The sequence below is a fragment of the Branchiostoma floridae genome, chromosome 9, assembly GCF_000003815.2.
Source record: "Branchiostoma floridae strain S238N-H82 chromosome 9, Bfl_VNyyK, whole genome shotgun sequence".
Classification (NCBI taxonomy): Eukaryota; Metazoa; Chordata; class Leptocardii; order Amphioxiformes; family Branchiostomatidae; genus Branchiostoma; species Branchiostoma floridae.
Genome location: NC_049987.1, coordinates 1,933,493 through 1,952,914, shown reverse-complemented (window position 1 = coordinate 1,952,914; position 19,422 = coordinate 1,933,493). Strand labels below are relative to the sequence as shown.

The following is a 19,422-nucleotide window of genomic DNA, read 5'->3' as shown; positions in this document are numbered from 1 at the left end:
TTCAATAAATCTGTACTTATTTTCTTTCCATCTTTGGATACATTTGGTATAGCCCACAGTAAGGAGAAAACTACAGCCAATCAGTCAACAGACTGCCACAGAGCTTCTGAAAGGCTATAGTTCTCATACAAACACAATACTATTACATGCTACAGAGTCTAAAAGTTCTTGGACCTTTTTAGTCATATAAAATACCTAGTATTGTCTTTTCTTTACAGTGTTTTCCACAGTTTTCAGTGGTAGCTCTTAGTACGTAATCAACACCATGTGTGTGGATAGCATGCCGCACGGAAGAGGCTTGCTTGTCCCAGGGGTTCTTCCTAGTGTATGTGATTGACACCTCATTAACCTTCGGGAGGCTTCGGGGAGGATTCGGAGAGCCGTAAGCCAACAGAAACCTTCTTTTTGGGACATTAATTCTCGGTATTCCTTGGGGCCATGCCTTATATGGAAAGACCAAGTGGTGAAGTAACATGTAAGCGGAGTGCCTGCAGATTTGAATGAGGGCTCTGTGAAAGCAAGGGCTTGCCACACCGCGCGAAGTTTTGGACGAAAATCAAGCATTTTTCCTTGATTTTCTTTTATATTTGGTAAAATATAACTACAATAATACAATGAGTACATGTGTTGGTACATAGGTTATTGTTTGTGACCAAGTTTTTGGCAAGTTTTGCATGTTTTCAGGCACTATATTTGTCCCAATCGTATAGCGGCTTTCTATCCCGGAAGTTCATTTTTGATGCCATTTTCTTAATAAATTATCCATAACCTGCCCAAGATATCACCATAGTAGAAATTCTAACATGTTTTTGTGTATTGTGTGTGAATTTCATGGGCTTAGGTTCAAAACTGCAAACGCTAGAGCGTTTAGAAGAGACTAAACCCCTGACCCTCCCAGCGCGGGGTCACAAGGCTTATGAGTAACCTTAAACTGTGCGGATTCAAGTATTAAACATGTCGTATGTTTTACAGAAATACGCAACATTTCATATACGTTTTGGCAACATATAAGCTCCCCTAGTTCGCTTAAACTGCGCGGATTCAAAGATTAAACTTGTATGTTTTACAGAAATACCCAACATTTCATATACGTTTTGGCAGCATATAAGCTAAACGGGGGAGGTCTCCCCTAGTTCGCTTAAACTGTGCGGATTCAAATATTAAACATGTCGTATGTTCAAAAGAAATACGCAACATTTCATATACGTTAACGTTTTGGCAACATATAAGCTAAACGGGGGAGGTCTCCCCTAGTTCGCTTAAACTGCGCGGATTCAAAAATTAAACATGTCGTATGTTCAAATGAAATACGCAACATTTCATATACGGCTTAGCAAATATATTAACGGGGGAGGTCTTCCCTTCTTTGCGTAAATGACGGTTCGAAATAAATTATATATATGGCATCCTTCGGTCAATATTGACCATGGTATACGCAACATCTCATATAACGTAAAATAGCGCATATAAGCTAACCGTGAGAGGTTCTCCCCTGTTCGAATTAAACCTTGCGCACAGAAAGTTTGAATACGTCAAATCCTTTCGGAATAGCTAAAAAACACAGAAGATTATTGTATTTGACTTTGTATTGTATTGTATTTGTATTTGCTGAGGTATAAACATAACATTTTGTACCAGAAAGCGCAATAATTTTCAGTTTTGACTGTTATAAAACAGATGACGCAATGTTTCATCTCACACCAGACAAAGGCTTATTACATTTGACTTAGCCGGTTAACATGTATTTTGTAACAGATCTAGAGAAACGGTATTTGTCCGTTTTGACAGAAAATATTTTTGAGACATTTAAGTTGTCTCTTCGGCATACTAAAATACATGTAAAATTCACGTAAAGAAACACAACAGATTAAGTTAGATTTACAAACGCTGAAATCTTCCGTAAATGCCAAATGTATGTTTCCGATGCCTTTAATAGATCTTAAAATCTGCTGAAATATTTCTCCGCCTTTAAGGGCTTTATACGTATCTCTGAAACTTTGCTTAAAAAGTTGTTTTCGTGCTGTGATTATCATGGCATGTTGGACACAGTCTCTCACTGGCTGGTGTGTTGTGATGTCTTCCCTTTTCGATTTGTAGGGAGTGGGCACTAATTCTTAGTTTCGTAATGATATTTCTAAAGGATTTGTTTTGAACAGTTAAAAGGTAATTTTCAAGACAGAAATCTTTTTTGATTCTGCAATAAATACTAAGTTTGCTTAGACTTCTTATTTCTTGTCTCCAGCCAGAGAGAAATGTGTCTATCAGGCGGTTTTTGAATAAATTTCCAAACTGATTAGCATTCACGGAAGGGTTGAACCAAACAGTTTGGAAGCCGTGTCTACATAACATGTCTTGCACATGAACAGCCCAGTCTTGTTGTAGCTGAATAGAAGTATTGTATGCTTTCTTTACGCGTCTGTCATTTGGAAGGCTATGTAATCTTAGCCAGTATTTTATCAACTGTTTTTGTGAATCAATGTATAGAGGAAAAACTCCTAGCTCACCCCTGACCGCGGCGTTAATAGAGCTTTTGGGAACGCCGAGTGTAATTTGGCAATAGTTCAATAGTACAAACTCTAAATCCGCAATTTTGTAGGATACTTTTGGATGCTGTAGTGTTACGTTTTGTCTGTTAAGTATGTTTGACTGATAGATAATGTTTAGTCTGTCGCTGTATTTTTGAAATCGAACAAGGACAGGGCGCGGTGTGGAAGTGTCTGATGTTTTGCTGATACGAGAAGCTCTGAGGATGTGAATTTCTGATCCCAGTGTCGTACTGAGGACCCTAGCTATTGAATCTCTGGTATTCTCACTGTGACATTTTTCTATACCATGGAATATAAGGTCTCTACCTTGAGCGTTTGTTCCGAGAACTTCACCACAGTATAGTAGGATCGTTTTGATGCAACTGTTGAAGAGGTCAAGTGTATTTAAGCGGACCTTGTATGTTTGCGTATAAATGATGGTTGTGACCAAAAATAGCTTTTGAAGCAAGAATGAATATAACTAGGTATCTGTGGGGAACAACGAATTTCGTTAAATTGCCGCCTAGCAGCTGCGGTTAAAAGTTTGAGATCATTAGAATTTTTTTTCTATTCTCATTTCATGCATATTCATTCAATTACTGCACAGTGTTCTTTAAGTTATATCGGGCGTCAGCCTTAAAGCGTTTTGAAGGTCTTTTGAAGTAGATTACATTTCTTATTGAAAAAAGAACACAACTTTATCCAAGGCAAATATTGTTTGTTGTGAATATTTATCATTATGATTCATGATGTCAGAATATTCTGTAAATGAGTCTGGAGAGACTGAACAAACAGCACTCGGACTGAAAACCGGTTTTGTTTTTCTGTTTCGGACTCAGCCCGGTATTTTAGCCGTAAATTGCCGTTATCTTCCACTTCGAATAGCAGACTACAAAAAAACTCTTACAGAGAACTATTACCATCGAAAGAAGAATTAGAACATTATCCGAGCTTCATCACACCTTATTTACACGGAGTGTGGTAGAACCGAGACTGTACTAGATTTCATTCCGAAGTTTCCCTCTCTAAGAACTCTGACCAGAATGGTAACCGGATCCACATGGCAGGTGAAGAGGCTCCTATGTCACACTTGTACGGTGATACAATAGATCACAGGGACTCTGTTCGACACGTTAGACATGAAGATAGAAACGACGTAGGACAAGATAGGGTTTCACGCATCTCCGAAGACACAAAACATACGAACGAGTCTGATTCACCATCTACGGAAGAAGATGAAGAGACCCCACACCGATGTCAGAGATTTATGAATGTGAGGATCTGACTAATCCAGATGTGTCATCACGGCTCTATGAGAACTCCGATAATATGAAAACATCTGCTGAGGATAAGAAGTCAGAGTCTGCGATGTACCAGGCAGGCAGCAAATTCTCTTGAAGATGACGACACTGAAAGGGATATAACTGGAGACAATTCTACATTTATCCCAGTTTTACACCGAAACAAGCTACAGGTGAGGGCTAAATATCATTTGTGAACGAGACATTAATTACGCTAAACATTTAAGCTGCCTGGCGGAGTTCTAAATAATATTGCTAAAGAATCATTATTTTGTAAAAAAAATGGAAATATTTATATGCTAAGCAAAGACGGGTACAAGGTGGACTAAAGAATCCAAAGCACTAAAATGACCAAAGGGGCTCCAAACAAGCCCCATCTTGTTTATCTAATATTGGTTTCTTCTTTATCATTTCTCCGTGGACATTTTGCACATATGCTGCATGATACATTAATATTGAGGGAATACTTAAACATGTTTAGATGTGAAAAATTCCTGCTTATAATATATATGATCAGTAAAACAGTTTTTTTACTAACGGTGCCAACTTTACGTCAGGACAATGACAACATAATGATTCCAAAGTGCAAAATATAAAACCCATTATACTCTAAAGAACAAGGAAAAATCAATTATTTTGGACACTGCAAAATTATGACCCCACTAGCACTCTATCTGATTTGACGGATCTGAGTTCTTACATAAACATCATAAATGGTTGTACATGACCTTTGCAATATAATCAAAAATGTTTTATCATCATTTACAATACAGAACTGTACGTACTCGTTATATACGTCTTACTTATTTTGAACTGTACGTCAGTCGAGTCAAATGACAACCAATGACAAATTTGTTTCAGGTGAAACCACCAACGATTCCTTGATGCAGAAAGAACAGAAAAGCCACCCTGGAAGCTATACTGAAGCAGAAGTTGTTACAACCGAACTGGTCACCCCTGTGTACAATGACAGCGTGCCACGAAGTGCAATGGAAGAAGGTACCAGTTTATGCTTCTGCTGATACAGATTCAAAACGTACCATGCAAATAATATTGTTAGATATTTTGAACAAACATTTTTCGAGGTAAAAAAATAGGATCTTGAATGTCAACTTTCTACTCATTTCTTTGTTTAGATAACAGTACGAGGGGAGATCAATAAGTTCTCGGTCCCACCCAGAAATAATAGCACAACTCAAATTTCAATGCAGAGCTTCGTAGTATGAAGCATTTTATCAATATTCTATAAATATAAAATCATTGCAGTCATAACTTTCCAAGTCACGTCTTTTTTTGAAAATCAGTATAGGCAGCGTAGAAAATTCAAGAAAAATCTTCTGCTTTTTTCTTATGTAATGCAAAAAAAGCCCCATGAACACGCGCATTTTTCTAAGAGTTCTTGGGGTCTGAATAATTTCCTCCCTTGAAGATAAGCTTTCCGTGAGGGAACAAAACAACATAAACAAGAAAAGGCATTTTTGCCAGTGTAGGAGTAGTTGTATTAATTCTGTAAGAAATACAAGAAAACAAGTAAAAATTTGCTTGCCCCATGGACAAGTACATTTCCTAAGATTTCTTGGGGACAGAAAAATTTCTTCTTGGAAACTGAATGAATTTTCTCTGAGGAAGCAAAACAAGATAAACAAGAAAGGGCATTTTTGGCAGTGTACGTGGCGAGAAAAACAGGGGTGAACTGTGATCAGACGTGTGGACGAGTTCCCCATTCTGTAAATTCTCTTAAGACATTGTTTTATTATCTTAATGTTTGATAATGACTCCCCTCGTATTTCAAATAGAATGAAATGTGTCACTGGCCTTAAGCAGCGCAAGTTGACCCGCGCAACTGGGCACAGCTCTATTGTCCATGTTTTTTCCTTCTCCCTTACCGACCGTTATTCGGTGTCGCCTGCAAAGTAACAATCACAATAATGTGCTTTTTGGTACACATTCATAAAAGACTTAATACTTGACATCTAGGCTCCGAAATAAGATTTGTGCTTATCATTTTTGGGTGAGGCCAAGGACTTATTGATCACCCCTTGTACACCATGTTCATTATTAAAGGCATACTACGCAGTTTTTTGCGCTCAAATTTGAAATATTCTAGAATTAAGAAATATCAGATTTACTACTATTTTTTGTCACTTTTTGACACTTTTGTGTCATTATTTCACGTTTGCAACGTAAAGGATTAGCCTACAAACATTCTGCTCTAGGCACCCTGTAACCTTGTGTCCCCCCAAGTTAGACCCTCCAGGTCTTGCTTGCCACCGGTAGGTCCCCCGGGGTGGGGTAATCAGTTCGCACATGCATGGCAGACTGCAGATAAAGAACACAATGGAGATCTTCTTTGGAAACACCTATATATAATCATTCTAAAATAGCATATAATCATGAACTTATTAGTCTATTTTGTAGGATATCAACAAGGTAAGGTCATATTCCCTTCAAAACTGCAAGAAACCTTGTACAGAAAGCTAGTCTACTGTACTCAGAGGAACTGTCAACTGGCCCCCCACTGGGAAGCCAGGCTGATAAGCAAGAAATAACAACACACAGAGGCAGTAACCAGCCTGTGCCCATCTGTTTCTTGGAAGATCACAATTTTTATACATCATAATGTGGTGCATTGATGTCGCAGCATCTCTCCATGAATATTGGTATGCAATGCTATAGGGTTGATTGAGCTAACAATGTAAAGAAAAAGTAGGAAAAGCTACTTTTTGTTTTGTTCAAAAATCCCGTAGTATGCCTTTAACAAGTACGGATCGTTCCTGCTCCACATGGAGGGCAGCCATTTAAAAAAAAAATTTCCGATCACGCTCGAACCAGACCCATGAGTCCCGAATGTTGCCGGATTTATGATTATGTGATGTATCGATTTGCCAACGGCCGAATTGATTTCGAACTTGCCAAAATTGTTTAAGGATTATGAATTGATATATTGGTGGTTCAAATAAATAAAGACTGTCGGTGTGCCTGTTGTTTCTACCCTGGCTTAAAGCGCGCAAATATTAAAAAAAGTGATGCAAATGAGCTCACATGGGCGGAGCTGAAAATTGCCTCATTCAAAATATTTTCAGTTTTAACGCAATGATACGACATTTTGCTCCTTTAAACAGGGTTTATTGTTGTTGTGTTGTTGTTGTGTCTTTGTTCAGGTGTGTTGTTGCACTTTCTTTCTTTCTTTCTTTCTTTCTTTCTTTCTTCTTTCTTTCTTTCTTTCTTTCTTTCTTTCTTTCTTTCTTTCTTTCTTTCTTTCTTTCTTTCTTTCTTTCTTTCTTTCTTTCTTTCTTTATTCAAAATTCCATTTTTAGCGGAAGTGTTTTTAGACTGGTCTATTTTATTATGTCATTACCTTTTTTGCTAAATCAAATTTTGGATTCGGTGTCCTGCGTGCTGTTCCCTACCCGGCTATACTCCTCTGCCCGGCTTACTCCTCTATTTGTTCCATTTCTACGTTTTTTTGCCAGCGACCCGGAGTCTGGTAGAAAATAATTCTTATAGTGATTCTAGCTTTTACGGTCGTACAACTTTAATGCTATAGATTGTCAAGAAGGCTGTAACAGAACCAATCACCGACAAGGATCTAAGACAAACTTTTTTCGTGTTTAGACATTACATTTTACAATGTCCGAAAGAGGTCCTCAGTTTGTGATCTTACGGCGGTCATGCGACGATTTAATTTTAAATTTAACGGAAAAGCCCCACGGTTGGGAACGAATTTTCAAAATCCTCCCGGCCCGTTATCTTCATGGCAACAGATGCCAACGTGCTGCCATTGGTCGGATGCTTCATATTGGGAGAGATCTCAGCCAATGGCACAGCCACATGAGCGAACCGAAGGATGTCTGGGTCAGGCAATTCCTTTTTCCGAATATGGCCGTTAGACGAGTTGTGATTGGACCCATCCCCACTGTTGCAAACGCTATATTCCAAAACCTTTGACCCCCAGAGGGAGATATCAAGGTCAATTGTGCAGGGGCCACTTTTATTTTTATGGTCGCGCACGCGCAGAAGCGACTTTTCTATACCAGAAAGAAAGGTTTTTAGTTGAGCTGGTGCCATATCCGTTAGGATTCTAACTGCCATGTTGATGAAATCAGGCTGGTCTAATTGGATCTGAGGAGACGTAAGGAATGATGAAGACATCTTCAGCACCAAGACTTTCTTCTTCAAGAGGGTGAGGGCGTCCCTCATATTCTTCTTGGGCTCGATGTTGGAGCCGAGAGAAAGATGTACCACACTGTCATCGAAATCTTCCGGTGTTCTCTCGATCAGGACACCGACGGAGTCAGAGAATCGCAGCGCTTGTGGCCTGTGGACGCGCACTTGTACCCACGGGACCTGGAAATGTAGAAGATACAAACGTTTTGCTGCAGTACCGATAGAAAAAGATAGGGTCCCCAAATCTTTTTTTTTTTAAATACTTAGACCTATCAACCTTCGAAATTTTACAACATTTCATTCAAGGCTTCTTGAATTGTGCTGTTAAATCCAAACAACGTTACGGACTTACGAACGCGAAAACAAAACATTCTTGTCGATATATGTATACATAACTACTACTACTGCTACTGCCAGTGAGTCTATACAGACTATGGCTCAGTATAATAAAAGTACTCAAGGAACAATGGTCAACGAAGATTCCAAGGATCAAATATCGTTTGTCTCGTGTAATATACCATCAGAGGTAATAGTTGAACATAGTTTTGTTTTCTGTTGTGACATAATCTATTTATACCCAGAAACAACACTACAGATATTTTTTGTGTGCTTGAAAACTTTCAAATCTCCCAATATTGAACGCATGCACAAATTAATCACACATACCTTGTGAATAGCAATACAGATTCGGGCAACATCAGTCGCTAGCTTCTCCACCAGATTAAAAGAATTTGACTCCACATAAGTGATGACGTCTGTGGAAACATCCCTGTCGTTCACGGAATCGGCGACGTCATCACTTTTTCCTGCTTTCCTGATGTCACAACCTAGACGCATACTGATGACGACTTCCTGCTTTTTCCCGATCTCTGTTCGGCATCGCAGGTTGTCGATTTCGATGACGTCATAAACTCTTCCCGTGGGAAGTTTGCAAGTAGAGAGGGACATCTGAAATTTGACAGGAATATTATGAACAAGAAAGGATTTCCCATCATTTATGTAAAGTACGCAAATTTGGTTATCATTTGCATGATTTTCTTCTCAATTATATATGTGAGAGGTTCAAATATTTCAAACATGGAACGGAGTGGATTCATACGATTTTCTCATTAATCATGCAAATCTAGGTCTGATTTGCATAGTTACAGTATAATCAATTTAGGCATCACTAAAGCTATCTACAAACCAAAAATCATGCCAATCAGTCAATTCTTCTTGAGAGGAATATTATTCTCATTCTAAGTTTGATACCAAACTAGTCCTGCAGTTCCCAAAAAAACGCAAGGGAGCCCAAACCTGCACCACTTACGTACTCTCTGCCTCGACAGCTTTTTGCAACTAGAATATATGACAATGGCATGTATAAAACTAGGAAAATATGAAAAAAAACGGTTCCGCTTTAATTCAATAACAACAGTTCGAGGACCTCATACCTCCATGAAATATTCTGTTTATGCAAATGACTTGCACAGCTGCATAATTTACACTTGGTTAGTACACCTTTAATTTAACAAAGGTCAAAATATTAATAATCCAGTTATTTGCTACAAGTACAGTAGAAGTCAGCTAATGGCGCGTCGTATAATCGCACATTTCTGTCAATAGCACGGAAACCCCAAATCCCAAACCGGTTCCCATTGACGCCATTGTTGTTGGTTATCTATTCATTCCGGGCTCTCGACTTATGTTGTCCATTAGAGAGAGGGAGAGAGAGAGAGAGAGAGAGGGGGAGAGAGAGAGAGACAGAGAGAGAGAGAGAGAGAGAGAGAGAGAGAGAGAGAGAGAGAGAGAGGAGAGAGAGAGAGAGAGAGAGGGGAGAGAGAGAGAGAGACAGAGAGAGAGAGAGAGAGAGAGAGAGAGAGAGAGAGAGAGGAGAGAGAGAGAGAGAGAGAGAGAGAGAGAGAGAGAGAGAGAGAGAGAGAAACAAACGTTACCGGAAACATAATCTTCTTGGCAATTTATAGCAAATACGTTGATAAATGGTCTTGACACGGAGGGCTGTATGTCATTTTATTTTTACTATGAAGCGGATTAAAAATATTCTGTTCGTACTTATTTCACCTATACCACAGCTATAGGTGAAATTCAGTATCAGTAATGGGGATCAAGGGGCTAGTAAATCGAATTTCGTATTCAATACATGGTTAAGCCATGCAAAACAATCGCATAAAAACACATTTACCTACATTTCAAACCTCAAGTCTTTACCCCCACAACAAAGCTGGATTAGTCAGTTTTGTTTTGGTTAAAACAAGCATGAGTTCAACTCCAGCATTTTAACGAGCTACAGCCAGATGATTGCATAATGCCAGATTTCACCCCTGTCCTAATGAATACGGAGGTCAATTACAGGTCAAAGCATGCAAAAGGTCACAATTTTTGGCAAGATTTTAAACCTATACATGCGTCCTTCCCAATTGCGGAAACCTCGACTTTTATGATCAATATTTGCACAGGAAAACAAAACGTATTTTCAATAAACAGGCTAAGGTTAGGCAAAGTGCACTTTATGGGCAAATCCGGAAATGAGGTCTGATAGATGCCTGAAAACTGATTTTATTGAAGTTTATTCTAGCCATTTTCTGACCAAAACTTTATGTTAAGTCCAAAGGACCCTACAATTGGTATGAGAGTGCTTGAGATATTTACTAAAGGGACCCGGTTATCATTTTTGACCAAAAGTCACTTCAAAATGATTTATCGGGGGATTTATCAGGGGTTCGACAGCTATTTTCAACGACCCGCCGGATTCCAACGTTTCCCCATATATGGAATTTGACGTTGCCAGTGTTAGACTGTGTGGAACCAGGTATGTTGTCACTAATTGGATCAATACAGGGCAGCCAATAGACATTTAGCAAAAGCCCATCGTGGTTGGTGAACTCGGAAACAGCCAATTAGGAAGGGTCTTTCAATTTACCCCTGATTGATCTAGTTAATATTCGCAAAAGTATTCCACAAAAGTACAACCAACATCCATGTTGCACTTTACGGAAGAGCAATATATTGTTCTTGCTCAGTTTCTTCCTCTTCTTCCATTCCCAAATATTGAAATATCGATATCTCCACAACCAGAGCTTGGAACAGCTTTAAGTCCAGCATGCCCATAAGCTGTTGGATGCTAATAATATATTTTGGAGCTAAAATCACTCAGATTCAAACACGAAATTGAAATTTAGAACCCCTTTCTAATTTTGGAACCGTATTACACGATATCAAAATCATATACGTGTAATACTAGGGCGGTCGCAGACTTTCTTGTAACTCCTGAGGTTCACCTTGAGAAAATTGAATCTACTAATATGGCTTGATTTCTTTCTTGCATCACAACTTAAAAAAACGAACAACACAGGAAAATGTGATCTTAAGTAGAACATTTAGACAGTAGTACTCCGTTATAAGATGCTGGCAAAATTATGACATATGTGATGATAATGTATCATTATAGTAATTGAAAATGTTTGGTTACTTTAAAGTTGATTATACAAGTTCACAAAGTGCGGGTAGAGGGACCAGTAAGAGACCTTTCCACATTTCAAACATCTGCTGGATTTGTTTCATTGAGTACCAAAGGTAGGATGTCCACCTTCATCGATAAGCTGTACTGCGCAGCTGCTCAATTACTGGGCTCTCTGCAATCTACTTCATGTATGTCATCCATAGCCGGGTTTATTGTACCATCTACTGTCTGGATGTCGTCTCTGCTCCCATCATTACTTCTCTGTGAGTCTGTCGGGTTCTCATTGTTTTGACTGGTTCTGCACAACTTGAGTGCTGACACAAGTACAATGGATACCGCAATGACTGTGGCCCCCACATATTCTAGCAACACGGCCACAACGTGCAGTATCAAAAACTGGAAGACATACGCCAAGGCGATTCCTACGCCACGTAGAATCTCCACTGTGCTCGCCTTCTCAAGCTTTAAGGCCCTATACATACAGGAAATGGATACAGTGTACAGGGTGCCTTGACCAATCATAGAAACTACAACGACCGCGTCAAGATCCCAAACAGGAGTGTTGAATACAAACATTACAGGAAGCACAAGGAGGAAACCTAGACTCTCCACAAAGACAAGAACAGTAAGTTGTGCAACGTTTTGAAGAAACGATCTACTCATGACGTTTGTAATCACAAGTCCCAGTGTTCCTAGGACGGCGAATACTATCCCGATGATGTAGTCGCGAACGGCGCCATTTTGGGTGTTTCGTACGAATGTCACATTTGCGATTGTTGTGTTCGCATAGTTTGTCAGGTGGCTCGTTTGGTTCGCGGTTGTTCGTAGGTGGGTTCCGCCTGCCACTAGCCCTACTCCCGTCACTTGAATCACAATACCGACGACATTTCCCCACCCTGGGGACTCCCTGAAAGCCACCCAGGAAATGATTGCTGAAGCGAACGGCGGTACGCCTCTGCTGAGAGCAACCGTGGCTGCCGGAGGGATGTACAAGGCTGACAGAAGACTCAGGGTTGACGCAATGACTCTCATGGTACCCGTGGCTATCATGTGTAAAGTCTGTTTGTGGGTTTCTCCTTTCAGTGGCGCTTTACAGAATATCGCTAGAGGAATGAAGACGAAGGCGTTGGCTAGCTCGTTCACCAAGGAGACTTGTAAATTGGGAACACCAGCGTCAGGTCCCCGCCTGGCAAGAATAGGAATAAGAGAAAATCCAACAGCTGACAAGAGAGACAAGATAATGCCCTCTCTTGCCTTGATAGCTTCCATGACTCCAGAGTGTTGCGAACTGGCTAGCTGCAGGGAACATAGATGGAGTTTGCTTTGTTGAAAAGTAGAATAATCTAATTATGTTGCAAAAATCAGTAACTCTTGTGCTTTATGTCATGTATTTCAAAGTCTCAAACAAATTTTCTCTATTGTATATGTAGTTGCCAAAAAATATGTTGAGTTGCAGCACCTATAGCGTTACCAAGTATTCCAGAAACCTACCCCTATCTGCCACCAGGACCTATTGACCATATAGCATAACAAGCTACCATGTCGTCTTACGCATTCGACACGGAGAGGGGTAAAATTAGGCTTAGGAAAAACTAGGCCTAAGTTGCCCTGTAACACAATTATAGCCTAGGCATTGCTATTGGGTCTTATTACAGGCCCTACTCATGAAGTGGCCTTTTTCTGACAGCCTATCTTTCTGTGTAACTGAATTTCAATCAATGAAATTGCTACCGAGTGCGCTAATTTTCATTGGCGGGCTGTCCACACTACCAGTACCGACACAACTACCACGAACATTTCTCGTTTATCATTAGACCATTGCATGGCAGTTTAAACCACCGCAAAAATAGAGTACCTAATTTTGTGCCATGTCCCTAGGCCGGCTCCCACTCAACAACCGCCCCATCGAATTTTTAATCCGACCCGACCCGGCTGCAGGTTTGTGTATGTATTTACCTCCATGAAATGTCATGGAGGTTATATTTTACCCTGTGATTGTCTGTGTGTAAACAAGATAACTCAAGAACAGCTGGGTGAATTGGTTTCATACTTCGTGTGTTGGTAGTGTGTGATAGAAGCTGGAAATGATAAGATTTTGGGCCCCCTAGCGACTTCTTTTGGTACTGCAGCGCAGTTTCTGGGTTCGCTATCTTGTGTTCTGAACAAGCTATGGTCACGGTTTCTGGGTGTTTGACAGCTCTTGTGCTCAGGAATAAGTGACATAAGTTTGGGCACCATAGCAACTAGTTCTAGCAGAGGCATTTTGTCAAAAACTCTGAAGACTTATTGATAGCTCAAGAAGGGAACAACGAATTTTCATGATTTTGGTATGTAGGTACCTAAGACAATGTTGTTCAAAACGAAATACTAATTATGCAAAATATAAGTACATTTGCATAATGAGAATATTCTATCATAGCAGTTTTTTCTATGTATCTCTTGTCCCGGACTTGATATAGTCTTGACATTTGGGTGCTTGGTAGCTTTTAGTATCATGACAAAGTGGGACAAGTTTCAGCTTCCTAACATTTAATTTGAAAACTGCAGGGGCGTTTTTGTTAAGACATTCCAAAGAGGATAACTGCAGAAAGGATTGACGGATTGGCATCATTTTAGGCATGCACGTAGCTTAAGTAAATATGTTCATAACGATATACATGTTATGCAAATGAGGACTTAATTTGCATGATTAATGTAGAATTGTATAATTCCATTGTTTTCGATAACTGGACTTCAATAAATGTAACACATATTAACTATGATAGGCGGAATATAAGCAGATACCAAATACCACTTTATAATCAATGATGGGAATTTTATAACTGTGGCATGTGTACTTTAGTCAATAATGAAAAAAACCATGCATATTTTATGTTAATGTGTTAGTCAATTGCATGAATTTTACAAAAGCTCTAAATATTTCATGGAGGTATAAGGTAGCCGAACTCTAGTTACTGTATGTTTTCTTTCATCAAGAGTTGGAGTTTAGTGTATACAGACAAACAAAAAACATACAAAAGGAAGAGAAAAAGGCATGGCCCGCCACCATGATAGAACAAACAATGCGCGTTTTGCATGCCCTTTTGAATGATACGCCTCAAAAGTTACCGAACAACTTTTGTCATAGCGTTTCAATTGTATAACAAGTATGCTGTTAATTTGCATAATAAGTATAACAATATATAAGTCTTCACTTAGTCTATCTACATATCTAAATCATGACGATCCATCAACACGTTCATATTTCTCATTAAATATGCAAATGAGATCGTCATTTGCATGATTAATATACATTAACATTTCTCTCTTTCTCAGCTACATATGTGACAAGTTTGAAAGTCCTATCATGGAATGTAGTGGATTTATAAAATGTCCTCATTAATTATGCAAATTAGTTGTTGATTTGCATAATTGGTATCTCATAATGTAGGTCTTCACTTATGCTACCTACATACAAAAAACATGACGATCCATAAACATGTTCATATTCTGAATTATGCAAATGAGGTCGTCATTTGCATAATTGATATCTATCGACATTTCTCTCCTTCTCAGCTGCATATGTGACAAGTTTGAAAGTCCTTTCATGGAATGCAGTGGAGTTATAAACTTTCCTCATTAATTATGCAAATTTGCTGTTGATTTGCATAATTAGAAGTCCATTATGTAAGTCATCACTCATTCTATCTACATACCAAAAATCATGACGATCCGTCAACACGTTGTAGAGTTATTCTCGTCCAAAGTTTGAAAGGAAACCGGTGCCAGCAGTTCCAAAAAAGTCGCTAGGGGTCCAAACTCCCAGCACTTACTATCTGTCCCAAGGGCTATCTACCACTCAAAAATCATGACCACAGCATGTCCAGAACACGAGATATAAAAAAAATGAGTTTCCGCTGCAGTACCTTTGCAAGCCGCTAGGGGGCCTATTATCGAACTTGACCTTCGTTTCCCCGACCCCTACCCATCTACCAAATATCATCAGGATCCATCCAAGGCTTCTTGAGTTATGCTGTTGACACACAGACACACAGACACACAAACACGCCCAAAACATAACCTTAGCCATTCTGGCAAAGGTAATGATTATGTCAGGAATACGCTAAGCTGATGATGTCTCGATCCACCGTACATATATCGTTCGTTGTGCAAGTAGTCGTGTTGTACGTGCTCACAGCGTATGATCTCTGTGTGATTGCCACGTTACCGTATGCAGGTCATACTTACACGTGCTGCTTACGAACTCACTTGCATGTTGTTAGTGCTATGTACAGGGCATGCGCGTCTCCCGTAATGGCTAGTAAGTATACGAGGGTGTGTGTGGGGTGTATACAAAGCCCGAACGTAGAGAGAGAGAGAGAGAGTTTTGCATGCATTTCAAGCTAAGGGCACAACCCGTCGTACGTGCAATTTGTCCGTAGGTTTTTTTTGGGGAGGTCACGTCCGCCATGTATTTCTGAAAACGTTCAGGCTGTACAGGACAGGTGTGTCGCCCGTACACAGGCACGTCAATGGGGCGAATCGACATCGATGTAACACAAAGTTTTGCCTGCACGTAAAGTTCTACGGCGTCTACGCGTGCTCCAAAATCCTTCGAATTCCCTACGAGTTGGTACGGAGGTGGTACTTACCACTTACGGATCCCAAATGATTGCCCACGTCCTAGCACTTAGACAGCACGTATTTGCACGTGCGGCGGGTTGTGCCCTTAACTTTACGTGCAAGCTGAACTTTGTCTGTCATCGGGCTGCGGATTCGTACGAGCCAGTACGGGCGACGCTCGTGCCCTGTACAGCCGATGCGAGTGAGTAAGTACTTACGCAGCACGCGTAAGTACGGCCTGCATATGGTAACTTGGCAATCGCACAGACATCATACGTACAACTCACTTACCACTTGCGCAACGACCGATGCACGCAACCGCTCACAGTACGGTTACACCTTACGCAGCCGTGCGAGTGACGTGCGTTGAGACGTGCACCCTCCCTGCCCCTCCCCCATAAAAAAGGTACGGACAAATAACACGTACGGCGGGTTGTGCCCGTAGTTTAAGTCACAACCTCAAATTCCCAAAACAAAAGGCTTTTGTCATATCGTTGTGCACGCGAAATGTCAATAGAAGTGGGTGACGTTAAACAACTTGTAGGGACATATTCTAACCTTATAACTGTTTTCTATCACAATAGTGGGAATTAATTGGAACATATTGTGTACAAAAATAATGACCTTTCTGTAGTTTCTGAACAGTGAAGCCGTTTCAGGCTTAAGGTAACCAACCGTAAGGGTCTCTAAGTTATACCTGAATTATCTTTTAATTATCTTGCTAAAATTAAACAACAAAATTGAACATTTGATTATGACGTTTTTGCATTTCCAATTGTTTTTCTTGCCCTTCTCAATATAGTTTGAGTACAAAATAAACTAACGACAAGAAAGGTGTGCTTTGTGCCATTTTCTTATCTTTACAAAAATACGTGTCTGGTGTGCAACCACGGGGAACGCCCCCTGAACTGTGCCCCATATATCTGTCTTGCTGATCTCGTTGTTTCTTCAGAGTTCATTTCATTTACGCGCCACAGACGCTGTCTACAAACTGCTCAAAGGGCTGTTGTCATGTGGGGTTCTATTGGTTTATATTTTCTGCGTACAATTTGTTAAGGCTTTAAGAATCGGTCTCCCATGCTGTATGACGCATCGGACACATAGGGGACGTACGTAAAAGGCCTAAGTCTGGACAAGTCATTTACAGATCAGATTTAGCGAAAAGGGCTTTGCTAGCTGCAGTCCCACCGATAAAACGTTTCCATTTTCTGACGGTTGATCTATCTCAGTAACATAATCTCATTCCTAAAGATTACCACTTACACTGCATACGCTCGTGACAGAAAGAGGAGAATAAAAGAGTAACTCGCGATCGCCACCATGATAGAATATGACATGCGCGGTTCGCATAAACCTTACTTATGCAATGTTATTCGCCTGTATCTTTGCAGTAATAGACTTCACAATATCTCTGTATGTTATCGTCAATGCGTCATTGAACATTATGGAGGGAGACATTCGTAAAACTCTGAAATGAATACCAAAGTGTGAGCATACCTTTACAAAACTCACGGTACGGTCCGGTAAAGAACGCTGTTAAAAGATATGCCACCCCAAAAGTCACTAAACTGGTTCTGTCGTGTCATTTTAATTGAACCTGAAAGGTCAACTAAAAGGTGGATAATGACACCAGGTGTGCATCAGAGTCTGGCACTGGCCCAGGTACCTAGGTGTGAGTCACACCTCAAATCAACAAAATAACAGACAATATCTGGCGAAATTCCTCCCATTACAACAAGTTCTACATTTACTTAACAGAAACTTCCGAACGTAAACTCGCGAGAACAATGGTCCCCCTTGCACCAAGGCTTTGTCGTTCGGTATTCTGTGCGAATATAGTGTGCGAGAGTTAGGAGTGACATTTGGTCGCCATGAGACAAAAGTTTGTCCGATCAGGCGTCAATTAAGTGGTGGGGGAACGCTACCATAGCCAAGCTATTTGTCGTGTTTGGGCGCCGCTGATCTGAAAAGGTACAAGGAACTAGAAAGGCCGACATTTGCTTGAGAGCAAATACAGCATATTTCAGCCATACCGCTTCCCACGCAACATTGGACTGTTCCAAATCACCCCTGCGCAAAATGGAACATTTTAACAGTAACCTATTCCCAAAGTGAACTGATATTGACATAAACTTTGAACATTCAAATTGTAACTTTAAACTGCCAGAGTTTCAACCCAATAAAACACTCTCATATATGGTATACAGAAGCCACATCAAGTTAAGTTGTTGGTCCAGGGATTTTTCAGAAAAAAATAAAGTGACAGGGGGTAAAATTCTTTTAAAAATTTGAGACGTCTCCGTTTAGGTAATGGCTTACACAAAACAAGAAGAAGATTTAAGTTTTCAGCTTGAAGAAAAAACACTCCTACTACACAGTACCTGCACCTGCTTGATGATTATTAAAACGTATGCCCTACTTGAAAGAAAAAAAATTCACTGCAATAATAAATGTACCCACATCACAAGAAGCTTATAGCGGTACTTAAACCTAGTTATCGTACTGGAAATTGTTGAATGATGGCTTCATGTAATGTCATGATGATATTTTTCTGAATGGAAGGTGTAGTGATTTTTTTCACTTTTGGAAAAATAGGAGCTGGCGCGATTCCAATAACCAATCAGTTATGCATAGGAGCTCCAGTGGAAGAGTATATTCTTCCATATGGATCCGGGGCATATAGGGCAAGCTCTGTTTTGGCCTGGAATCAATTCACAAAATTAGTTCACTTTGGGAATAGGTTACTGTTAAAATGTTCCATTTTGCGCAGGGGTGATTTGAAACAGTCCACTGTTGCGTGGGAAGCGGTATGGCTGAAATATGCTGTATTTACTCTCAAACAAATGTCGGTCTTTCTAGTTTTATGTTAAATATTTTTACTTTCAAGGGAGAGGATTTACGCGAGAAGAATAAAAAAGAAAGAAATGTATAATACAGTCAAACCTGTATTAGCGACCACCTTTGCATAGCAGCCACCTGGCCATAGTGGCCACTTTTTGTCGGTCCTTTGGATTCATAATAATTAAGAAATAGGCTTAGCGGCCACCTGTCCAACGCGGCCACGGCCACACGATTTCCGGTCCCGTTGATACAGAAACACTGCCTATTGCAACCATACTGCAGCCTTATGTCACCTTGCAATGAGTTTAAAATTGTAGTTTGCGAGGATTTAGAGTTCCTGACAGGGTCATTTTGGCGGTAGCAGAAGGTATGCATGCATTGAGCATTAAAGTGCAAGTTTTTGTCGGTGAATTTACCGATCGAGACAATGTTACTTGGTGAGAAAGATTAGTGGAACTGAAATCATGTGTAGCTTGCTCATGGTCAATTGATCAACATTTTCTTAATAGTGGCCACCTGTCTAGAG

The 19,422-nt window shown here is 40.0% G+C and overlaps 1 protein-coding gene across 1 annotated transcript; it reads right to left on the bottom strand.

Moving 5' to 3' along the window:
* Positions 1 to 7,154: 7,154 nt before the first annotated feature.
* On the bottom strand, positions 7,155 to 17,627 carry LOC118422509. The gene is made up of 3 exons (XM_035830134.1): positions 17,553 to 17,627; positions 8,660 to 8,941; positions 7,155 to 8,173 (listed from the first exon to the last, which is right to left on the bottom strand). Exons 2-3 carry the CDS (start codon positions 8,939 to 8,941, stop codon positions 7,520 to 7,522), a joined length of 936 nt encoding a protein of 311 aa, XP_035686027.1. The 5' UTR covers positions 17,553 to 17,627; the 3' UTR covers positions 7,155 to 7,519.
* Positions 17,628 to 19,422: the final 1,795 nt, after the last annotated feature.